This window comes from Malania oleifera, chromosome 12 (assembly GCF_029873635.1).
Source record: "Malania oleifera isolate guangnan ecotype guangnan chromosome 12, ASM2987363v1, whole genome shotgun sequence".
In the NCBI taxonomy this organism is placed as follows: domain Eukaryota; kingdom Viridiplantae; phylum Streptophyta; class Magnoliopsida; order Santalales; family Ximeniaceae; genus Malania; species Malania oleifera.
In genome coordinates this window covers 83,993,335-84,020,232 of record NC_080428.1, presented here as the reverse complement: position 1 = coordinate 84,020,232, position 26,898 = coordinate 83,993,335, and the positions used below count along the sequence as shown (strand labels likewise).

General features: G+C 33.4%; 2 protein-coding genes across 2 annotated transcripts; one reads left to right on the top strand and one right to left on the bottom strand.

The window, feature by feature from the left end:
* Positions 1-21,288: 21,288 nt before the first annotated feature.
* On the top strand, positions 21,289-24,998 carry LOC131144773 (uncharacterized). Its single transcript, XM_058093626.1, has 2 exons — positions 21,289-22,109; positions 24,722-24,998. The coding sequence occupies exons 1-2, from the start codon at positions 21,737-21,739 to the stop codon at positions 24,727-24,729; spliced, it is 381 nt and encodes a 126-aa protein (XP_057949609.1). The 5' UTR covers positions 21,289-21,736; the 3' UTR covers positions 24,730-24,998.
* A 645-nt stretch (positions 24,999-25,643) lies between these two features.
* On the bottom strand, positions 25,644-26,291 carry LOC131144772 (uncharacterized). Its single transcript, XM_058093625.1, has one exon. The coding sequence runs from the start codon at positions 26,060-26,062 to the stop codon at positions 25,850-25,852; it is 213 nt and encodes a 70-aa protein (XP_057949608.1). The 5' UTR covers positions 26,063-26,291; the 3' UTR covers positions 25,644-25,849.
* Positions 26,292-26,898: the final 607 nt, after the last annotated feature.

Below are 26,898 nucleotides of genomic sequence, written 5' to 3'. Positions count from 1 at the left end.
ACTCCTTCCTTCTGAACAAGGCGATCGTAAATAAGTCGGCCGCATCCATCTACGTGAAGATTCATGAACTTGGGCATGGGTCAGGAGAGCCTTTTTCCTATATTCCAAATGTAAGATCCTCAAACCGCTTTCATTTTTCGGTGAACACGCGAATGCTTCATGCTCAATTTGGCTCTGGGCAATTGAGTCACTGTGTTCATCAATCGAGAATAGTGTATGTTCAGATGAAAACTTGGTGAGATATTTTCATTTGTACACATATAGGATAAACCCTGAGATTTTTGTTCGGTTCCACCATATAAAGCACCGGTGACAGATACTCAATTTTGATGATTTCTATGTTAATGCTTTCAATATTCTGGCTTGTTTGTAGGATCGATCCAGGGCCGTCCGATACTACTGTACTAAGTATGGGTGATCGGCACCGGTCCAGTCGGGCGTGGACCGATTCGCATGCTGACGTGTTATATTTCCGAAGGGGCAGTTAGAGCGTACATGATAGGATAGGCGCAGACCCTCGGATTATTGATTGGATACGTGACGGTGGTTTTTTTATGGGATATATCAGATTGGCCATATCTAGTTGGATTGGCATATTGTGACCGCGTTGGTGGAGCGATGGAGGCCAGAGACACACACTTTCCACTTGCCGCACGGGGAGGCAACTTTCACATTATAGGATGTCGCGGTGTTGTTTGGGCTACCGATTGATGGGTTGCCTGTCACTGGTCGTACAGCTGGACTAGTACAGGATGGAGGCGTCGGTGAGGGGGGAGGACTTCGCTGCATGTGCGAGAGATTGTTAGGAGTGGTGCCTCCAGATGGTGAGCTTGTTGGTGCCTACATTCACATGCGGTTTCTAGAGGGGGAGATGTTTCGCCAGCTTTCGGCTGATGCCGATGATCACACTATAGCGTGTCACGCACATGCCCACATGCTGCAATTGATATCTAGGGCGATGTTTTGCGACCTATCGGGGAGTTACGCACACTTGATGTTCCTTCCACTGCTCGCGGAGCGAGCAGAGATACGCCATTATAGTTGGGGCGCTGCGACTTTAGCTTGGCTGTACCAGGAGATGTGTCGCGCCGCTGACGTTCCGCACTCACAGATCGGAGGAGCACTCCGCTTATTGCAAGTTTGGGCGTGGGAGAGATTCACGTTGTTAGCTCCTACGCGCCGCGATCTCCGACGTATTATTCAGAGGGACGAGGACGGACGGCCGATTGACCCAGCTCCACTCGCGTGGAGGTTAGTAACTCCACTTACAATCATTTCCTTCAGTTGTACTACGTACTAGTGGTTACACCTTGTTAAGTTACGTTTCATTGTGTATAGGTGGAGGGATCAGTTGTTGGCGCCTAATGTTCCGCAATACACGCTGCCCTAGTATAGATTCAAGTTAGACATGCACCGGGAGCACGAGGTAGTCGCAGTTATGTGTATTGATAGTATTTTTCAATATTTGCATATATTCCCGTCCCACCTCTGACATTTACTATATGTATATGCGCAGTTCGTATGGGCACCCTACACTGATGACATTGTTGCCGACCTACCGACTGGCTATGCAGTTGGGTCGGACCTCTGGGTTGCCCGAGTGCCACTCATATGTTTTCATATTGTCGAGTGGCATCTCCCAAACCGAGTGATGCTCCAGTTTGGATTTGGACAGGGCATCCCTAGTTGCTTCTGTACTTCGGGGGTCGATGTACGTGGGGAGGACTTGCACGAGATTAATGGTCGCGGTCGGGGGAACATAGATTGGGCTGCGGAGCACGCGATGTACGTGAGAATGTGGGGACATAGGCGGGAGTACATCGTCGAGGGAGTGCGGGCAGACGGCCCTATGTGTCCAGAGGATCCGTATTACGCGTGGTACAGGTCGATCACACGTTGCTTCGTAGATAGGACTGCGGCGGTCTACATGAGTCTCGTACGCTTACTCAAATGTATACCTAATTTTTTACCATTTACATTAGTAGTTCAATGTTGTAAGCACTACTTTCGTATGCTACAGGCTAACGTATTACACCAGGTCGACTCGTTATCATCAAACCCCGCTGTGAGCGATTTAGCGAGAGCTGGTTTGGACATTGTCTACGAAGACGAGCGACGGATCCCTACCCCACGCCGGCCCCCAGCCCTACGAGGTGGTCGAGCAGCTCCAGTACAAGAGGATCGAGCAGCTACCTCCAGCCGTCCATCGAGTCCGGCCTTCTCACCGCCCATTGTACATGAGGAGTATGTGCTTGGGCCGTCCGCACCGTATGCCCCATTGACAGTTGCTGATTTTGCGGGACCCTCTAGTAGATCGGCGGATTATCGATCTGACTCTGCCGCGACACCGTCGATGTCGTACTTACTAGGCGACCCTCTCGATGCAGAGGAGGTGGACGCACCCGGGTTGCCAGCTCGGACTCGTCCAAAGACTACATACGACATAGCTCCCCGTACGCTTCACCTAGAGATGGATTATCCAATACATATGGGCGGAGATGACAGACATGTAGCCCCTCGACGTGATCGGACGAGCACCCACCCCGACACCGGAGACAACCTCCATGCGGTACCGAGTAGGCGATATATGTATTTGTTAATTAGTTCATACTTTCATTTGTACATCAGATATATGTTTACAACTTCATTTGTACATAATGTATTTATTCATTATTCATTTGGGCATAATGTATTTATTAATGACTTCATTTGTACAACATCTATTTGTATAGAATATATCATTTGTACATAATGTATTTGTTTGGAGTATCTGTACATAATGTAATTGTTTGGAGTATCATTTGTACATAATGTAATTTTCTTAATTTTGAATCTATAGAGCAGCACTAGGTAAAGTGCCAAGCAGGTATCATTTATTGTAGTAATTTGATATGTTGAATGTATACGAATCTGATGAATGTAGCGTTGTGAACATACTGGTATCAATTGTATTTGAAGAATGTTTTCTTTACACAGGTGCGTGGATGGATATACTCAATTTGTAAACAGGACTCTGCCGAAATTAGTATAGTAATTTGATAGGTTGAATGTATACGAATCTCGTGAATGTAACGTTGTGAACATAATGGTATCAATTGTATTTGAATAATGTTTTCTTTGCACAGGTGCGTGGATGGATATGGTCAATTTGTAAACAGGACTCTGCCGAAATTAGTATAGTACTTTGATAGGTTCAATGTATACGAATCTCGTGAATGTAACGTTGTGAACATACTGGTATCAATTGTATTTGAATAATGTTTTCTTTGCATAGGTGCGTGGATGGATATGGTCAATTTGTAAACAGGACTCTGCCGAAATTAGTATAGTAATTTGATAGGTTGAATGTATACGAATCTCGTGAATGTAACGTTGTGAAATATAATTTAGTCTCTCTATGTATGCTTCTTAGGTTTTATTTCTACTTTTATTTTCACAATATTGAAAGTAACACCAAACGGGCCCCCGAGGAAAAAGGAAAGAATTCAATTAGGTGCAATTCAACTTGAATAGGGTTGAAATGTATACTCAGTAAAAGAGTTGTATGATATGATGATTTATCTTTAGAACTACCCCAAAAAATAAAATCCTAAAAAGTGTATACCGAGCCATTTGTATTTCTACAACAGTTGGTTCGTGGCATCATTGTATCCTTCCACTTTCAGATGCTTCAGAATTGTGTTACTCAAGATACAAAATTTTCATTAACATAAGAATTTTAATGTTTTGACCACAAACATATTGCTAATAGATTCTTTGGCATGGAGCATTAATCTTTTGTTCATAATAAGATTGATATGGAAAGGAGGGTATGTCTTATCTTTTTAAATATAAATTAATATTTTTTGTTAATTAATACCAAGTTGCGAATTTAGATATGAATGAACAGTTTCAATGAAAAATCTTTATTCTTGATAATGGAATTCGAACTAAACGAGGGAAAACATTGGAATACTTTGGAATCATTGAATGCACAAACCAAATGCCAAGCAAAGGCACAATAGAACCAATCATTAAATCAGAAATGTAATGACAATCCAAAATGTAGAAAGTTAAACATGAGCCAGACGAAAATAATAACCTATGATCTGTAAAGGAGGAAGTTAATGTAGTTAATGTAGTTAATATATATACATATATGATGAAGAAGTAAAAGTTAAAAAACATTAAATACAGGACAGTGTTGTCCCAACTCTATATGCTAGAACATGTTAGTAACATAGAAGAAGGAAATAATTTACAAATCTCTAAATTTTGTAGGATTCATGAAGGGTGAAACCGTTTAACATTCGGAAATGTAAAGACAATCCAAAGGGGGATTGTCGTTTGAAGGAGAAGCAGAATCAGAATTCAGCTTCTCTCAGCTACTCGCTGCCTTCTCTTCATTACCACCTACCCTGCCGAACATTGAACTACTCTTCTTCTCTGGTGAAATCCATGGATTCTCTGCAGGCTTCAAAATGTCCGTCAACAGCTTCTGGCCTACTAGCTGAGGCTGCTGCTTACTATCTTGTCCTCTTTTCTTTCATGCAGCTGTTGCTGTCGATTTGGCATTTGTTATTACTTGTTTTCTTCTACCCCCATTCTTTCCAAATTCTGGGCCACCAGCTACCATATTCACCTTAAAATCTTCATCGCTGAAATCATCGTTTTCATCTTCCCCATCAGATATCTCTGTAACAGTTAACGACTTTTCTGTGCTGCAGCCTTTGATACTTTCTTCCTCGCTGGCACTTGGGGAATTTCATGTTAATTCCCAACATCAAGAACAATAAGTTTTGAAATGAGCAGAAGACTCGATAAGTATAATTGTAGTAGTCATTGGAGGAGTAATGACTAGTATATCTGATCTGAGATCATCAGGGTGTTCCCTTACTTGGACAAATGGTACGGTTTGGAGCAAATTGGCCAGGGTGATTGCTAATCAAAGATGGATTCTGGGGGATTTTAGGGCTAAGGTTGAATTCTTTTTCCCTATGACTCTCTCTAATCACTAGTTCTGCCTAATTTCCCTGTTTGAAAAGGGGTGTCTGGGAAGACGATCTTTAAAATTTTTCAACATATGGACTCTAAACCGTAACTTTCTCGACATTATCAGACAAGGTTGGGATGCGCAGGTCCAGGGCTTTGACCAATTCAAATTGGTGACGAGACTTCAGGGCCTCAAAAAACCTGTAAAGGCTCTTAATGCATCCCATTTCTCCTAACAAAAACTGCACGACAATCCCTCGGATGGTGACCTGCAACTACTACTGAATGAAAAGAGAGGGACTATGAAATGATAGATGGGAAAGGAGAGGGAATGTGAAATGATAGGTGGTCTGGGTGTGCTGGATCTGAAAGCCTGGAATCTTTCCTTGCTCACAAAAACACTCTGGGATATCCACTATAAAAAAAGACTTTGTCTGGTCCAAATGCGTCAATCAAATCTACCTGAAAGGTTCAAGTCTATGGGAGGCCAGGATATCAAATGATGAATTCTCACTATACAAAAAGCTCATTAGAATTATGAATCAGATTATGTGAAGATGTGCGAACCACCTGGATGCATTGCTTCAGCTTTTTGAGGAATGGGACCTCGATCATTCTAGCTTTTTCATTTGCTATAACTTCTGGATAACTAAAGGAACTACGGTTCCTTAGTCCATGGTGGTTTGGAAGAGTGGATGTACCCCTATATATGCTTTCACTCTTTTGTTGGGAATTATAAGGAAACTACCTACTTGTGATAGGCTTATTGGGTTTGAAGGAAACCTATATTGTTCCTTTTGGTTGGTAAGAGAGTCGGTTTGGCCTCTACTGTTTATCTCATATGAAATGCCAGAAATAGGAAAAAATTTGAAGGAAAATCCATATCTCCAATGGAGTTGATTGTGACCATTCAGAAACATATATACACAGTACTAGGCCAAAAGGTCCCTAGATTTGCTCACGCTCTCTTAAGATCTTGAGTGTTAACTTTATTGCTTGTAATTTTGATGGAGTTCATTTCCCCCCCTACATCTGCCCAGTGTTCCATGTAAATACTCATTTTGATAAATATATTTACTTTTCGATCAAAAAAACAGTATGATAAATTAATGGATCATCAACTCTCTTTGTGCTACAGATAGCGGTAATAAATGGAACATAACATTTAAATATTTCCTACTCAATAGTAAAATATATAAAGATTTTCCTATTTAATTAAATATAGTTAATGTATATATATTTATAGTGTATGATTGTTATATATTAGATTTTAACTAAATCACAAAATTGTAAATTCAGCAAATCTCGCTACTCCAAGTAGCGATATTTAAAGGCGAGGCCCTATTTTTGTGGAGACGCAGCAAAATCTCGCTACTTGGAGTAGCGAGATTTTCCTAATTTACAATTCCCAGCCTTAATACACGTGGCAAAATCTCGCTACTTGGAGTAGCGAGATTATGTCAAAGTCATTCTGGGAAATACTTCCTAGAATGAGGTATTATTTAATATATTTTTTTAAAAAAAAAGTTAAAACCGGAAAAAACTCTATATTTTGGTATTTATTTCTCATTCCCTTCATTTTTTTTATTTTTTATTTTTTTTCTTTAATATTTTAGTAAAAAACTCGGCGTTTATGTTACATTATTGGCAAAAATATGGAAATAAAAATTAAAAATTAAAATCAACAAATCAATTTGATTAATATATTTTAAATTAAAATAAATTTAAAAATTTATTGAAACAAATATTCATTTTAATTTTAAATTAAATAAAATTGCAAATACAACAAAGTAATAAATATGTAAAACGAATACAAATCTTAAAATTATATTCTATATATACAAAAAAAGAGTGTTCATTTGAGTACAACTTCGTTATAATCTCCAAATATATAACCAAGAGCACTTTAATTTTTGTATCGTGATTTCTTTCTAAAGATGATTATAAAATTTTAATTCCTAAATGTTTTGATTTTTCTTTGAATGTTGAAATTTAGTTTATCTTCATAATTGTGTAGTTATGTGTGTATTGCCCAAAATAGTTATTCATAAGTCATACGATTTCAATACATCATTACCGTAACAAAGAAAATCATTATTAGTACCAAAATAAAACGAGTTAAATAAGACTTTCACTGATTAAACTGGTTATACGAGACTCAAGATCATCCTGACATTATGAAAAGGTCAATAACTCTTTACCAACGCCTAATTCATAAATTGATCAATTTTTTATCCATAATAAAGTCTAAATTAAATCTATTTTTAACAAATAAATAAAACATGAATTTGCATCTATTTAATTTGCTTCGATCATAACTTAATTCGATTTTAATGACTCTAGCTTATGCCTAGTGTGTTATAACAATATTAAATTTGCATTGAGCAAATAAGTAGTTGGATTATTTTCTTTATTTTTCTAAAGAACTTAATTACACAGTTGATAAGTTATTATGCAAATAAAAGCTTATTAAAAATACAGACCTTAATTTGTCAAGTCAATCACTACCCCGACGTATTTTGTTGCATGATGAGGTGGGATTGGATTTAAGCCAAAATTTTAATCTACTGAAAAAATCAAAGAAAAATGAATATTGTCATACCACTCAAAAATTTTCTACCAATAATACTTGCTAAAGCAAACTTCAACATGCATGTCACCTCTCCATTAAATTAATCAAATACTATTTAAGACAAAATACTCTATTAGAAGATGGCACACCATAGCTCTAATTAAGTTTATTTTCTTAGTTTGGTCATTAGTCACTGATCATGTACTCCTAAAAAAGGGAAAAGAAATTAGATCTTTTGGGAGGATCAATGTGAACTTCCCATCAAGTCTTTCCATTCAAGGAACACTTCAAATAGTGTATCTCGTATTGTAGGGCTCACCTATGACCTATGATTTGATAGGACCTACATTTTAAAATATTTTTATTAGATGAAAGGGTTTGATGGAAGGACCACGTTGATCATCTTAGAAGACCCAATTTCTTCTCCAATTAAAAATAATTATCAACGAGGGACATAATTATATGATATTGTCTCTTTAGTGTAATATACATGACCATTATACACACCAATTTATAAAAAAAAAAAAATCAAGATTTTCAGTCAGTTTGCACTTTCAAAAGCGTTTTAAGTAGATAATATAGCCACATGATAAAATGGTCATTTGTGTAATAGTTTAATCACTTATAGTTAAATAGTGTTTAATCTTTTTTTTTATTACACGAAAACTCCAGCCACCAACAACCCCTTCGGACCCCCTAGTGCGGCACCAAACCTACGGATCAAAGTCCTCCCCCTAAGTCTCGCTAATCAGGTAAAGTCCGGAATGAGGACACGGCTTCCGTGCATCAGTTGGGCGTTCGGCCAGCCGGACCCCCGGGACACATCTCCATTACCATCCATGGTCCCTGCTGACTCATAAAAAACTCTCACCATCCACGTTCTCCGCTAGCTCATAGAGCGAACTCTCACCATTCATGGTCCCCACTGGCTCACAGAGTAAATTCTCACCATCCACAGGTACTGCTGGTTTCGTGAGTGTATCTATAAATAGTGTTTAATCATATTTGAGGATCATGTTGCGTTCCTTTGTTTACTCTTTAGTATTATTATTATTTTTTTTGTTGGGTTTTTTTAGCATTGAAGCATAAGTTTATTTTTATATAAATAAGTAATATTAAATATAACTGATGTATTATATATTATATAATTGTTCGATTTTCTTAATTTATTTATTAAATCAATGTCATTCTCCTAATTCAGCACTTACAATTAAAAGAAAGGGTAAACATTAATTTTATAATTAATATTAAAATTTGCAATCATATTTTATTTTTATAATTAATTTTAAAATATTTCGGTCAAATTCGGTTAACCAAATTGCCTGAAAAGTTTGTTCGATCGAGTACGGTTCGGTTACAACACGTAATTCGATTGGTTTGGTTAGAGATTATTGTTAACCTAAAATTTTGATTAATTTAGTTAATTAACCGATTTAACCGAACCAACCATTTGCACACCCCTAATTAAATATGAGGTTCATTGTCATCCTACCCTCACACAATATCTCAGTCACTCATAACTATTAAACGTCGTAGTCTGGAAGTATATACGTGTGCCGCACAGCGGAAATGCAATATAGAGTCAGAGGGGCGGATGAATGGCTCTTTTCGCATATATTAAATTTCTCTACAAAATAAAACTCTTGACAAGATTTCAAGTAATTATATCACAATATAAGTAAAAGTAAATCATGCACAAGACTTAAAATAAAGAGTAGGCAGAAAAAAGCTGAACACCGGGTTTTAACATGGTTCGGCACCCAGCCTACGTCAACGCCTTAACATCAAGTCAAGGATTCCACAATCCACTATCAACGCTCCTTCCCGGTGGAGACAGCCTTACAACTCGGGTACACAACCCTACACTTAGGAACAAATCCCTACTTGCTCGCAAAGAGCATTTACCAAGCGGTTCACCAAGAACCCTCACAATGGTTCACAAAGAACCTTACATGAAGTAGATGATTACAATGAGAATGCTCCTTGAATGAGAAAATATTAAATTACAAAGCAAACCTCACACTTCTCTCTCAAGAATTGTATCACACAAGATTGGAGAACAAGAGAGATGAGTGCTTGTGAATATGAACTATGATGCAATGTGCTAGGTTTTGGAATCAAAGATATTTTTCACTATAAGCTTATACAAATCATCAAAATCATGTTTAAACAAGTCTAAAAACTTATATTTATAGTCAAAAATCCTTTATAGCTGTTGGGAGCAATTTCCAAACAAAACTGACCGTTTTCTAGCCGTTGGGATGCTGTCACCATCCCAAACCGTCGACGGTTTCCTGCATGCGTCGACGATTACCCGAAATCAGAAAAAGTCATCAACATAAATGTTGTGGAATATTTTCTTAACTTTCCATAGAAACCAAGATCACCCTATTTGGACACTTCTACCAAACGTTATGCCCCTAATACCGAAATATGTTCAGGACTCGAGGGTGCACTACGTTATGATAATTCTCGGTTTTTCCTTATCAAAAAGCTTTTTTATGACTTAAAACATTCTTAGACAAAAGTATAAAAAATATATTAAGTCTAATAAAGTTTAATACTTGTCCAAATGAGTTTCCCCTTGAATATAAGATATCTTGTTCATGAAGATACATTTTAAACTCGTATGATATCTTATTTGCTTAAAATGTCCTTTATGAAAATATACATGACTTCTTTAAGGCTTTAGGACATTAACCATGCTTTGACAAAATCGGGACCAAGTTTTGAAAATGCTTATAAAACCAAGATGTTAAAAACTTGTCCCTTTTAAAAACATGTTTGAATTTATGATTGATTTAACAAACTCTTTAAATTTAACTTTGAAAGTCATAAAAGGTGAGTTTGTGTTTATGACTTTAGTGCAACCCTATAAACTCATGCGTCCTAATATACATGCATTTTACTCAACTCTTGTTCAGAAATCATGAATGAACAAAACTAGCAAGAGTTACAAAACACTACCTCATACACTCCCCAAATGTAACACCCCGACCCCTAGGGGCCTGGGATATTAACTTTTTACTACTGATTTACAGCGGAAGCAAAATAAACTCAATTTTTATTAAACCAGAGCGCTAATTATTCCTGTTACAATCACTTATTTCAAAAGAAGAAAATTACACAAACGTAAATATCTGAAATCATACTAATGTTTCTAATTAATCTTTATTTTTCTAATCCCCACCCGCATGCTTGCTAAGCCTGATTTCCGACATGTCCTTCAGAGTTATCTGAAATAAAATATGATCGGGGTGAGACGACGCTCAGTAAGTAAATAAGATTATTATTAGTGTGTGGCCAAAATGAGCTTTTAAAGAATTTCGTAAAACAATATTTAATACTATAACTTCAAAACTGCTTTTAGAATAAACATAAATTTAAAAATTCCTGCATAAAACTTTTTCATCAATTTTAACAGTAAATTTTTATAATCATATACTATAACTGTTAAATTAAACTTTTAACTTTAAAACTGTAAAAATATTTAATGATAAACATACATATACTTTTCCTTGTACGTTTTCCTTAGATCGTCATTTAAGCACCAAAATGATCCTTTTCACGTAAACTTACACTTTTCCTTCAAATCATCAGTAACTTTGTACACGTAATTAAATATGTATAAACATATATTGTAAAAACCCACCCTTAGGCCTGTTTGCCGTAAGTCATGTTTACCCCCATGACTGGGTTGTGCGGTCCGAAGACTGGACTTAGCTGGCTGGCCGACCAAACTAAATCAACGTACGTAACTTTAAGTGAGATTTTCCTTATTAAGTCCTGGACTTAAACCAGGTGTGCACTCAGGAGAAATCCACTAACATAAATAACCACTCTGTAAACAGTGTGGGTGCACTCTGATCCGTATAAACTTTAAGCTGCGGTACCGAGCATCTGTAACTTTGAACTTTCGTTGCCATAAGGAGTTTTAAAATCATCTTATTATAATTTATGCAATTTAAAATAATATCGTGAAAATCTCATCTTTACTCATATTTTCATAAAAAAATGCAACGTATAAATAAACTCATGTCACACAATTTTTGTGTTAAAAATATATATAATTTTATTTTTGAATAGAAAGAAATGCTGAAAATTTACCCGAGAGGATTGGAACATTTCTTAACTCAAAAAGTAGATGCAAGTATATTAAAGATAGAACTGGTATAATTAAATATGCGTAAAAATAAACTCATGGAAATTTTGTGGAACTAATTAACATAATTAAAATTTACGTACAAAATAAACTCGGGTATGAATTTAAAATAAAAAGAAACTAACATAATCAAAATTTACTTACAAATAAACTCGGGTATAAATTTTGAATAAAAATACTAACATAATCAAATTTACTTACCTTCTTCTTTTACCGTGTGCTACGAACACAATAATTATCTTTAAGAAATGAGATCGGAAAAAGTGGGTGATTAAGAATTTATTCAAAAATTCTCTCTCCACCACAAATTCTTTCACTCACTAATCCTTCTCTTCCTTGGAAAATTGTTGTGAAAAATGAAGGTTGAGAGCTCCCTATTTATAGGAAAATTTTGGGGAAGAAATAGAATTTATAAAAATGTGGGGAGATGGGTGAAATTAAAATTTTAAAAATTAAAGAATGGGCAAGGGATGGGCAAGGTATGGGTTGAGTGGAGGCTATTTGGGAGTGCTTGCCACCATTCCCACTAAATAAATTTTTAATTAATTACTTACCTAATTAATTAATCTATTACCTAACTAATTATTTTATTATTTTATTATTTTTCTTAATCATTATTATCATTATTATTATCATTGTTATTAATTTTAAACTTGAGTGGAGGCCATTTGGGAGTGCTTGCCACCATTCTCACTAAATAAATTTTTAATTAATTACTTACCTTATTAATTAATCCATTACCTAACTAATTATTTTATTATTTTATTATTTTTCTTAATCATTATTATTATCATTGTTATTAATTTTAAACTATATTTAGTATTTATTTTATTTTATTTTATTTTATTTTTGAACAAGAATTAAATTTAAATTTTAAAAACTCATGTGGGCCCCACATGGTCTTGTGGGCCCCATGTAGTCTTGTGGGCCCCACACAATTTCGAGACCCAAATGGATCGTACGTAATTCCAATAACTCTTATACGATTTTATGCATCCTGCATAGTTTTGAGACTTGTGAAAACCTTCATACGGTTTCGGGACTCATGTGGGCCCCACACAGTCTTGTGGGCCCCGCATAGGATACCTATATTATTATTATTTGATCATATATTTCTTCATATTATATCAGTTAAAATATTGTTTTATGTACTCATTTACGTATATAAACAGTGTCTTGTGGCTCCGGGACTCATGTGGACCCCACATTGTCTTGTGGGCCCCACATATGATACCTATATTATTATCATCTTATTATGTATTTCTACAAATTATGTCTGTCAAAACACTATTTTATGTATATATACTTATTTACGTATACAAACAGTATCTATCCTGTTTATCCTATGAAATTCCATTTTGACCAGGCCGACCTCCAGGGAGCGACTGAGCCGCAATGGTCTCTGAGCACTTGCTAAGACAAGGTCTTTCTTAGGCATCAAACATGGAATCAAGGATCCTACAGAAAAACACTTCTGTATTGATATTAATTTAATGACTATTTTTATTATTTTATTATTATTGTACTTTAATCATATATATATATTTTTGGGTCATCACACCAAATACATATAAGACAACATTAAACTTCCTTTGGTCGTGCTTGGGTCCTTCCGAGTACGTGTCCATTTAACCTTTCCTTCTTGATGTCTATTCGGTCCGATCTTTGCGTTTTTGAACCTGTACTAAACATGATCTGTAAAGATAAGAAATATAATAAATAGGTTAATATTTTCAAAACACAATAAACCATGATGGTGCAGCAATTAGGCTAACAATAACTCATATCTAATTTTGTCAATATCATATTACAACTCACTCTGTAACTTATGTTTTTCCTTTTTTTTTTTCTTTAAATGTTGAAATTTAAGTTTATCTTCATAGTTGTATCATTAGCTGTATACAATCCAAAAATGTTATTTACATATTGTATAATTTCAATACATTTTTCCGATAGTAAAGAGATTCATTTTAAATACCAAAATGAAGATTATGACTAGGTAGGACTTCCACACGATTAAATTGATCATACAACCACACAATAGAATAGTCAATTATTAAATATAATCGTTCATTGCTCACTTCTAATCCATCAATGAATCAATTTTTTATTCATAATAAGGTCTAAATTAGTTCATCAATTTTTTTATAAATGCCTATCATATTATAATAGTTTTAAAATTGCACTGTGGAAATAAGCAATTATGTCATGTTTTCATTCTCCTAAAGAACTTAATTAAGCACTTGGTCTATAATGTACCAGTAAATATTTAAAAATCATGTTAATATTTTCTTCTATAAATTTCTATCCCATTATATTCTTTTTCATAAATAGACCTACATAAATTTACGGGTCCATTGAAACTGATTTTAAAGTAGTGATAATCTATTTTAGAATATTCTACATAACTAATTATTTATTTTATATAAGTAATTATGCATTAGATTGTGGGTCATTTTAAAATAATAAATATTTATTTTAGCAAGAAAATCTCATATATAATGACTTAATACAATAAAATTATTATATATTTAAGAGTTTGTAATGTGACACTGTTTTTGGGAGTTCCAAATTTACTCCGTTAATTTGAGTTTGTGCGACTTTAAATAAAATTCGTTAAAATTTAAACAAATCTAAATTCAAGATACGAAATTTGTACTTTTAAAAAATTTGAAAAAAATTGTGTAATAAAAGTAGTACTGGGATGATTATAGTATAAATCATGAGTATTTTTTTTAAAAAAAAAAGTAAATATTTGAATTATGATTAGTTAGGAATTTTTAATTTAATTTTCAATTTGTAAAAATTGATTTTTGAAACAACAAAGGAATAAATGTATATTAAAAATTGCTTCATATTTTTTTAATTAATAATAATGAAGATATAGGTTCCTTTTAGAGTTTTTTCCCGTTTTATTATTAATGATAAATAAAATATTAAATAATACTCTTATTGGGAAAATATTTCCCAAAATGATGCTCACGTAATCTCGCAGTTTGGTGTTGCGAGATTTAAAAATCTAACGAATAAGAAACTGACATGTGACACGGTGGTAGAGCAAATCTTGCAGCACTAAGCTGCGAGATTTAATTGGCCAGCGAGTGAAAAGCAGACACGTGACAAATCTCGCAGCATGATGCTGCGAGATTTAAGTGTCCTTATTTTCTTTCATTTTTCTCCAATAAAATCTTTCTAAAATGGTAACATTAACATATTATATATATATATATATATATATATATATATATATATAAAGAAGAAAAAAAAATATCAAAAATTTATGAAACACTAAAACTAGATTCAAAGATAAAAATAAAATAAAATAAAATCAGTATTTTAAATAATATTTTTAAAATTAAGAAAAGTTAAAATTTTAATTGAATAAATACTCATTTTTATCCTTGAATAAAAAAATAATCCTTAATATAACCCAAAAGATAAAAATTAAGGATTTAAAATAATACATATATAGATAATCTTATTGTATTAAATTTAATTCCAACTTAATTAATAAAAGGAGTTATTGATAAAAGAGATATTTTTAAGATTAAACATTTAAAATTTAACATATATCATATATTAAAATTACTAATTTATATTTAATTATTAATTAATTAGTAATTCGGGTAATTCAATTAACCAAATTAAAGACTCCCATACCTGAATCGAAATTCAAATACCCAAAATTATCTAAATCTAGAACCGAACCAAACCAATTGAACTCGATCGGTTAATTCAGTTAAACCCGAATTATGCTCACCCCTAACCATGATGCAATTTTACAATAAATAAATAAATAAATCCCCCTTTTATCATCACTTATTATTATTATATATTATTTGAAAAAAAAAGTCATTTAAAAAATATATTTTCTATTTGTCAATGTGCATGTACAATAAGATTATTCATATATCACTAATTAAAAAGCAAGTTTTGAAATTAAATAATTTATATTCTATTAAAAATTTTATTTTTTATCTTTTTGGTTATATTAAGGATTATTTTTTTATTCAAGGATAAAAATGAGCATTTATTCGATTAAAATTTTAACTTGTCTTAATTTTAACAATATTATTTAAAATACTGATTTTATTTTATTTTATTTTATTTTTGAATCTGAATCTAGTTTTAGTGTTTCATAATTTTTTGACATTTTTTTTCTTCTTTATTTATATATATATAAAAATATATAATATGTTAATGTTATCTTTTTAAAAGATTTAATTAGAGAAAAAGGAAAAAAAATAAAGACACTTAAATCTCGCAGTATTATGCTGCGAGATTTGCCACGTGTTTGCTTTTCACTCGCTGGCCATTTAAATCTCGCAGCTTGGTGCTGCGAGATTTGCTCCACCACCGTGCCACATGTCAGCTTCTCATTCGTTAGATTTTTAAATCTCGCAGCACCAAGCTGCGAGATTACGTGAGCATCATTTTGGAAAACATTTTCCTAGTAAGAGTATTATTTAATATTTTATTTAATTTTAATAATAAAACAGGAAAAAACTCTTCCTTTTATCAGTGAGGAGGGAATCTTTCCACGTTCATAAACTACTTCAATAAAGTAAAAGGTGGGTCGCACGTGTTGTTTCGTGGGTTCCACGTGTCCATATAAACAACTTGGCAGACAGAGCTCTCTGTGCTTACACGTGGCACTAAATCATTCGTGCCGTGTTGCAGGGGGAAATTACCAAGGCAGCGTTTATATTATTTTATATGAAAATTAAAATTAAAAATTAAAATCAACAAATTATTCCGATATTTTTTTTAAGTAAAATAAATTAAAACTTTATTGAAAAAAATATTCAAATTTGTTTCAAAATTAAATAACAATTAAAAATATAAATTAATAATAATAAATACCCAATAAGAATACAAATTTAAAAATATTTTTTATTTATATATAAAAAAAGATATTCGACAGTGTGTAATCTCGTCATAATCCCCACAAGTCTAATTGAGAATCTGATTTTTATGACACATTTTCTTACTAAACATTATTAGAATGTACTATAATTTTTCCTTACATATTTAGATATGTACTGTCTAAAATAATTATCAAGAAGTCATATAGTTCTAATACTTCTTTAAGATAGTAAATAAAATCATTATAAACACTAAAATGAAGACTATAGTTAGGTAAGACTCTTAGTAATTAGACTAGTTAATAATAGCACAATAAAATGATCACCTATTAAATATGAAATTCGACGTCATCCTAACCTCATGAAAAGCTCAATAAATCATTACTAGAATTTAAGTCATCAACGTATCATTTTTATTCATAATAAGCCCAAACTAGTTAATCTATTTTTAAAAAATAAATCAAATAAAATTTGCATCGATTTGATTTGATCATAACTCAATTTGATTTTAATGATTCTCCCTTATGCCTATTATATTACAATAGTGTTAAAATTGCATTGAGCAAATAAGTAGTTAGGTCATTTTCTTCATTTTCTTAAAGACCTCATTTACACAATTGATAAGTTGTTATGCAAACAAAAGTTTAGTAAAAATATTTACAAAGAAGTTTGAAGGAATTTAGATAATGGTACCAAAAAGATCCTATATTAGGTTATGAAACTATGAGATATTTTAAACAACTAATGGCATCTTTGGATTTCAAATGATTGATGACATTTTAAACAACTAATGGCATTTTTATTTCTCATTTTTAAATCTCATGTTTGATCCATCAATATATCAAATTTTTATTAATAATAAAGTCTAAATTTGTTAATGACTTCTTTAAAAAAAATAAATTAAATATGAATTTGCATCTACTTGCTTCGATCACAACTCAATTCACTCTTATTGGTTTTTATGCCTATTATATATTGGTTTTTATGCCTATTATATTATAACTATATTGAAATCGCATTGTGCAAATATTCAAGTTTGGTACTCAGAAATTTGAAAGAATTTAAGTGCAAATGCATACAAATCCTTTGATGTTTGTCATAATTTATAACAATTTACGCAAACTTGAGTATACTATTATGTAAAATTTGTATTAAACAGTAAATAGAAAATTATTTTATATATAAAAAATTAATAAATTAAATGTTTCTCGCTCAAAAGGTAACCTAGTTCAATAAAGCCTCTTCTTAATTGAAGTAAATATTAAATATTTTTCGCTGAAAAGGTAACCTAATTCAATAGAGTCTCTTCTTTAATTGAAGTAAATATTAAATACTTCTCTCTCGAATGGTAACCTAGTTCAATAGAGTCTCTACTTTTATTGAAATAAAACCTAACACAATTAATGTAAAGCCCCAACCTAGGTCTGCTAGGGAGCACTGCATCTCTCCTCTTCCGCCTGGACCAGATAACAGAGAGGCGGGTCATATCGGACTAATGACTGACTCCACAGACCAACACGTATCCTTTTCAGTGTGTTTTGTCCTCACTCGCACACTTTCTGAGAAAACTTCCCAGAAAGTCACTCATCCTAAGATTACTCTAAGTCAAACACGCTTAACCGTAGAGTTCTTATGGGAAGACTCCTGAAAAGAAAGGTACACCTTATTGATATGGATAGTAACATCAATCCTTTTTAAGTTTTTTTTCCATGAGGTTTCACATTCTCCTTCACTTACAGAACGCAACGTCCTTGTTGCGAACCCACATTTCCAAACCCAGGTGATGTGAATTTTATCATACTTTCGGTTGGATAATTGTTCTGATACCATTTGTAATGCCCCAACTTGGGTCTGTCAGGGAGCAATGTGTCTCTTCTCCACCACCTGGACTAGACAACAAGGGGTGGGCCTTATCGGACTAATGATTGGCCTCATAGACCAACACGTGTCATTTTCAGTGTGTTTTGCCCTCACTCACACACTTCCTTAGAAAACTTTCCCGAAGGTCACCCATCCCAATATTATTCCAATCCAAACACATTTAATCGTGGAATTCTTATGGGAAAACTCTAGAAAAGAAATGTGCACCTTATTGATATAGGTAATAACATCAATCATTTTTAAATCTTTCTTCCACGGGATATCACAACTAAATCATGTTTGACTTATAATGTGTCGATGATTGCTTAAAAATTGCTCAATTAAAGATAGTTATCCACAAGGGACATAATTATACAATGTTGTCATCTAATGATAGCATCAATAACAATTATCTATATCATAAAAAAAACCAGATTTTAGCTAATTATAACTTTCAACTAATAGTTCAATTTTTTATAACTAACTCATGTCTAATTCTATCAAGGTATTGCGACACATTCCTATTTGTTTCCTTTTTTAATTTTCTTACTTTTTTTAACATTGAAACTTGAGTTTATTTTGTATTTTTTTCATTGACCATGTATTATCAAAACATAACTATCCACAAGTCTAAAAATTAATTACAACATCTCATAATAACAAAGAGCATTCTTATACACTAGAAAAAGAAGACCATCATATACTTAATTAGTACTTTTATGTATATGCTTGAAGGGTTTAAACAAATACAAAACTAGACGGTTTCTGATTAACGATTAGGTGTGTAAGCGCATCCCGATCGCAATGAAATCACTAATGAAATTCCCCAAAAGACAAGATTCAAGTGTCATTTTACCCTCACATATCATCCAAGTCACTCGTAAGTCGTGACTCGTATCTCATCTTGTTAATATCATATTACAATGTACTATGTAACTTACGCTTTTTTTTTCCTTTTCTTTTTGGCTTTGAATATTGAAAATTAAGTTTATCTTCAAAATTGTGTCGTTAAGTGCGTACAACCCAAAATATTTATCCACAACCTATATAACTAGATATCCACAAGCCGTATAATTCCAATTCCGCTTCTCATAGCAAAGAGAATCGTTATAGATACCAAAAGAAGCTCAGTAGGACTCTCGCGCAATTAAACCGGTTATATAGCTACGCGATAAGATGGTCAACTATTTAATATAAGGCTTGACATCATTCTATGGTGACGAAATAGTTCAATCACTCATTACTAGAGTCTTATTCATCAATGGATTAATTTTTAATTCATAATAATAAAGTCTAATAATAGTTAATCTATTTTTTAAAAAAATAAATCAAATATGAACCTTCATCAAGTTGCTTCGATCATTACTCAATTTGATATTAATAATAACTATCGATTTGATTAATGATTTCTCTGCCAACTATATTATAATTTTTTAAAAAAAATTGCATTGTGCAAATAAGCATAGTTACATCATTTTTCTCATTTTCTGAACTTATTTAAACATTTGATTAAGTGTCATGAGAATAAGAGCTTGGTAAAATTATTTAGGTTTTGGTGCCAAAAAGTTTGAAGGGCTACTAAATTCTTCCTTATTACTTCATTTCAAGTTATTTTAAACTCATCTCTGCCCCTTTTCATGCCAAAAACCATAACTAACTCCTCCCCACAGTATTCTATTAGGCCTGCGTTTTAAATGCACAAACCATCTAAGTCGTCACTTCCTTATTTTGTTTCCAACCGGTGTTATGCCTAAATTATTTCATACATGCTTATTTCTTACTTTATCTTTTAATGTTAAATTACTCATCCACCTTAATATGTGCATCTCAACAACTTTCATTTTTTTGTACATGTTGTTTCTTAATTGTCTAGTATTCTAAATTTCTAAATTAATAATCGAAGGTCCAGAACTTATGCTCTCAAGTACAACCTGACATCATTTTTGGGAGTTCAAAATTAGTACATTTAATTTGAATTTGTAAGAATTTGGATAAAATTGTATTGAATTTGTTCAAAATTTATATAAATCAAAATTTACACCTTAAAATTCACACTTTTAATCACCATCTTATTACATATTTAAGTGAAACCTTAAATTATAATATTAAATTATATTAAATTTTATCCGGACCTACACAAAATATAAATTCAAGACTCGATATTCATGTTTCCTAACACGAATTAGTCATTCATTCATGTTTTTACAAAAATACTTGATACTATTAATCTTATCTACACAAATTTAAATCCGCCATTAATGATCTATATGGGTCACACCCTAGTGTACATGGATCTTATTATCTTAAGAATGTGGAAGAGGAGTGTAGCTCTTGCTGTTTTGCAACGGCAATGGAATGTATGTGTTGCAGGGGGTGTGTTGGATTTCTACTTCTATATATTTTTTTTGTTACTTTTTTAATAATTTTTAATTTTTTTAATATTTTATAATCTCTAATACTATAAAAAGAATTCTTTTTTATAACCTTTCAAAAATATCAAATCTATTCCTATATTAACTAATACCCTAAATATGTTTTTTTTAAAAGTTATTTTACATGTTATTAGAGTGATTAGTAATGGACCATACGTATATGGACACCAAGGTCAATGTCAAATTATTTATAACAAAATTAAATAATTATTTTTTATATAAATATTTTATAACACATAAATAAAATTTAATTTATTCATCCATTAATTACATAAAGTCATGTGTTATCATTACCATTCAATTTCACAAAATAATTTTTTTATTTAGCACACGCGGCGACTGGTAATAACAAATAAAGGGAGCGTGAAGTGCACGCGATCTGCAAGGGGCGTGGGATTGACTCCCTAGTCCGAAAGAGAAAGGGCTCCACTTTCTTTTTTTATCTTCTACGCCCCCACCCTGGATAACGCTTGCCCATCTCATCATTCAATTCACGCAAGTAATAGCACCTCCGATTTCAACAGAACCGTCGGCTTCTGCTCTCTCTCTCTCTCTCTCTCACCTTCTACCTCATCCCTATTTTCTCTCTCCAGAAAATTCTTCAGATTCCTGAGAAACAAACAAACCCTTCCCTATCACAATCCTCCACATGCTCTAGTGAGATAAAAAACCTCTCCAATCGAGCCGCGCGCTGATATATACGCACTGGATAATCGCAAGCCTTCTCAGTTTATCCACTTGCCTTAATTTCTATATAATACCCTGTGGATCTGTGTTTTCTCCTTCAAATTTTCATTTTCTCGGTGTTTTTCGGCGTAGGATTTGCATTTTCCGTCGATTGCTTCTGTAATTTTGTCTTGCGTTTGTCATTAAGATGACGAGACAACAACAGGATCGGCAATCCAGGTTGTTCTACGAGCTTTCTGCTCTCGTTCTCGACATCCTCCGATTTCCGCCGTCGTCGTTGCACCTCCCTGACGGCTCGCCGGCCGTCGCTCCTTCGAGGAGGTCGGTTATGCCTTCGAACATGTCTCCGGCGGGATTTGCCTCGTTGCTTCTGGGGATTTCGCTGTCCCTGATGCTCTGTGGATCGGTCACTTTCTTTATTGGGTTCTTGTTGATGCCCTGGGTGCTTGGATTGGTCTTGGTTTTCTACGTAATTGGGATAGTTTCGAGTCTCTCGATGTTGGGAAGGGCCATTCTTTGTCATGCCGCGGCGCTGGCCACTCCCCGGAAGGAGATTTCTGGTACGTTTTTTTCTTTCTCGAGAACAAAATCTTTCTTTTTGGCGCGTTATTCCAATTTTCTTGTCTTTGTGGAGTTTCTCGTTAAAATTTACGTCCGTGATTCCACTGATTCGTCTCTTTCTCTACGACTTTGAATTGTTTGTTTTCTGCGAATCCTGATTGTTCTGCTGATTTTGTTGTGAGCAACGTTGGGTTAACGCAATAACTCTCCCAAGTTTGGACATTTGGAATACCTATAGCACTTTGACAAAGAGCAGTCTTTTAACTTTTTGACCTCTGTTTTAGCAATGATATTAGACATGCTAAGCTAGTAATTTGGCAAGTTTTGGAGAACTGTTTTGGCAAGTTTTGGAGCACTGTTTTTGTTTCTATCTGTGAATTTCTTTTTGTGTGGTTCTAAATGTACAGATTAATAAATCACGAGAACAGTAATTATTTACAAGAAAATTCTATTGACATAGCTGAACAAAAATTTGGATGCTCTCACCTTTAATCTCTCAGATTACAAGAACACTATAATATTTTTTTTAATAAAAAAGGCTTTGGATTGAACTCCTCACTCAGATCCAGGGATACAGACCTCTCTCTCTCTCTCTGGAGGCTTCCGTCACATTCCATGTGCCAAATGTGCAGTAAGTATACTTGTATGAACAAGAACAGTAATAAATTCGATTCCTTTCTATTCTTATGTGCAAATGTACAGTAAGTGTACTTGTATGAATGTGTGATTGAGAAGGAAGAAACATGAGTTTGGATAGAAGATTTCCTAAGGACTGTGTCCACCTTTTTCTGAAAATAATAGTTGGAGAGAAAAATTAGCTCGCAAAGTTTGGAGACAAATGTCTTTTCTTGTAATATCTCTTTATGTTCACCACATCAGACACGCAAATATCTTTCACTTCCCCTCAATTTTTTTGATCTTTCCATCGACACCATGTCTCAAAACATAAGGATTTTGAAGCCCATGTCTCAAACTTTGATTTTTGCTTGTCGCGCGTAGCTGAAATATAGAGAATTCCCACGAGAAAATCATGTCTTGCCAATTCCAATTCCCTTTAGCCTATTTTCTTTCATGAATTCTTTGGATTTTTAAAATTTAAGGGCGAAAAACTGCGTTGTGGAGTCCAAGCAAAAGTACTGATTAACCACTACATCTGAGCTTTAAGCTGAGGTGTGTTTTTTGTTGCATCAAGCATGAAAAAAAAAATTTATTTAACAGCATGATTATGTGCATTGGGGATGGGTTTCTGAGCTAGTACTAATCTTTAATGCGTGAATGGACTGAAATTACGGCATTTTGTTTGATATTTGACCAAACAGCGCTGCAGAGTTTTGGCATTTTATATGATATTTTGTTTGGTAGTGCCTTGCAACAGCCATGGTAGCTTTGATTGTGCATTTTGTTTGATATTTGAGCAAACAGCGCTGAAGAGTTTTGGCATTTTATATGATATTTTGTATGGCATTGGCTGGCACCATATGGTGTTTTTCTAATGACAGCAAGGCATATGGTTTTTTGTACCTTCCTTTTGCAACAGCCATGGTAGCTTTGATTGTGTAATTGCTCAAGAAAATCATGGGCATTACCTGTTCCTGTGTTTCTTCCCCAATATCTAGGCATGGGCATGGTCATGGTCATGCGTAACAGTCTTGGATCCAACATTGGTGAGGTATTGTCCGCTTGGATCCACTAACCTTACCAGTTTATCCTATAAAAGATGTCTTACATGATTGGAGTTTAAATCATTCTTCTAAATTTAAGATCTCTCTAGTACACATCTGATGATGTCGGACCGTAACAGGCTTTCCCATCCATCTCTAACGTTATCATCGGAGTGATCTCCCTAGTACACATCCGATATGGGACATGACAACCTATCTGATTGAAATTATGCCTTAGTTAGGTTTGGTTATAGTATAACTCTCTTGACCAAGGCTTCATTTATTCTTTTTCCCAACTTAATAGGTTTTTTTCTTTTTTTTTTTTGGGGAGAGGGGGGGGGGGCGACACTGAAGTGCTACTATACAAATTTGATGATTTTGATTACTTCAATTCGGTTGTAGAGAAAAGAGAAGTCTTATTAAACATTGTCCATTTCTACCAAGATATTAGAAATCTAAGGAAACTCAATAGAGCAATCAATAAACAACAACAACAAAACCAAGGCCTTAAGTCCTACTAGGTAGGGTCGGTTATATGAATTATTTTCCGCCAATTTATGTGATCGTGGACCATTTCTTTTGACAGATTCAGGGATATTAAATCCTTACTCACTCTTCCACACAATAGAGCAATCAATGTATGTGAATATTTACACTGTTCTAACTTTTCTTCTTTGGGTTTGGAGAGATTAATACGAAAATCATTTGTGTTTAAAAAGTAAATGAATAAATTTTATTCGAGCTATTAGTTGAACAGCCTGGGACCCTACTTATGGTAAGGTTTCCAAACATATCAATATTGGCTGGCAGGATGCGGTACATCCTATCAACGTTTGATAGCTTTGAAAGTGTCTTATTAAACATAGTGCCTTATTAAACATTGTCCATTTCTTATTTTTGTCATAGAGAAGAAACCAGCTCCTTACCTGTTTACATTTTCATACATGCAGACTGGTAGGATGTGGCAATTCTGTACTAGTGTGTGGAAGAGAGAAATGAGTGTACTCAAGGCTTCTACATGGATCCATATAAGCAGGAATTTGTGGATACGTAGGTGTTCTGAAGATTTAGTGTTGCATGTGGGCATGGCCCCCTTTAAACTGGGAATGTGTATTTCCTCCCTCCTTTCTCTCTTTGGTTTGGGTCATCCCTATTCAGCAACTTCTGTGTTTGTGGATTATTTGTAAGGCAGCTGTTGGGCATTATAATATATATATATATATATATGTTTGTGGGTCTTTTACTGGTTTCTACTTGGAAAGGAGGAAGCAGAAAGCCCCAATTTTTTGGTTTTGAAGGAAGATGAAAGTAGTCCGATTTTGGTTTGATAGGCCCATTTTTTGGTTTTGAAGATGAAATTAAATAAATAGCCTTTTAAAAAATTTTTGATGAAAGTTCATACCACTTAAAATTAACTCATTGTTTGATGCATATGAATAGGATGGAATAATTTTGCCTCTTAATTTTGTTATATTCTCCATTTAAATTTTTCTTTCATGTTTTGCCCATCTCACTTGGCTCTACAGACTAAACAAATGTAATATAATTAATAACATTACAATAATGGAGAGGGCCACATATTTGTTACTATCATGACTCCCTCTTTTCAATCAACTCACTTTAACATTTTATTTTGATTAGCAAGAAAAGTAAAATATATAATAAATGAATAAAATTTTAACATAAGACATCATTGACATTTGTTTTTTAAAATTTTAATCATACTAGAATATATTTTTATTTTTAAAAAATTATTTGATTTAAAGAGAAAATACAATATAAATTCTTTCAAAAAAATATTAATTTAACCGGGTTTTTTATTCAAGCTTTTATTTTGTTTGGAGGAGCTTAAACAAAATACAACATATATTATTAATTATCTTCTGAACTCATTCATGCATTAAATAATTCAACAGAATTTATAGTTTCCAATACAATCTTAGAAAAATATTCAAAATAATTCAATCCAACCATCATTAAATTTCATTGCAATTTATGAATCTCCAAATCAAAGCCTAAAAAAAAAATAGAAAGTGGAAGGGAAAAAACCATGGGCTTGGGGATAAGATTGAGACGAATCAGGAGCCCATGTAAAGGTGAACGCCAATAGCAATCAAGAAGACGCAGATTAAGGCGAAGTAGAGAGTGGCGTGAATGAGAATGGAAGCTCCGCTGGTCTGGAAATTGCCGAACTCCACGAACCGGTTCCGCCCCGGCACCTGGAACAGCAGTCCCGGCGACAGCAGCACGAACAGCACCACCGCAACGAACACCGGGCCCCAGTCCGACATCTCTCTCTCTCTCTCTCTCTCTGAAATTGAAATTGAAATGTGGAGGGTGGGGAGTGGGGGTTTATGTAAGAAACACAGACTTCTGAGGGAAGCAAAGAAGAGAGAAAGATGAGCAATGTAACAAGAGCGAGTTGGGCGGAGCTTAGCGGCTCAAGTTACCCGGGGATTCACTCTCCCCCTTTCTCCTTTTCCTTAAAATAAATAAAATGTGTAGTGCTTTCTATTTTTTATTTTTTAAAGTCTTGATTGCTGGGGGGCTTGAACATTTATTTTTTGAAAGAAGCAAAATACGAAGAAATGTAGTTTAAAAATTAAAGAATATTTTTATTTTCTAGGTTTTTTAGGTTCATATAGGAAATTTAGAAGAAAAAAAAATAGAATTTATTTTCAATTTTTCCTAATTAAATAAGATATTATTTTTTAATTATAAAAACTAAAATTATTTATTGCAAGTGAATAAATCTGTTTTTTTTTTCACCTTTGGTTATTTTGAAAAGTTATAAAAAATAAAATATATCGTAAACTAATAGGAAATTTTTTATTTTAATAATTTATTAACATTTTCTCTTAATGTTTAATATATCTGAATGAAATTTTATTTCAATAATATTGATAATGAAAAAATAATTTCTTTTATATTTTTTCTTTTTCTTTTTCCAGCGCATACGATTATTAGGAGTGGCTCTTGGGCTTTTCAACCAGTGGGATGGGCTGGCTTGGTCTATTACTACAAATGGGCCAACCAAACAAATGAGAAATGGGCAATTGAACAACGCCCGGCCCAACTCATGACCCGATTATGCTCTTGCTAAGGTGTTACCTTCCCTTATTGGGCT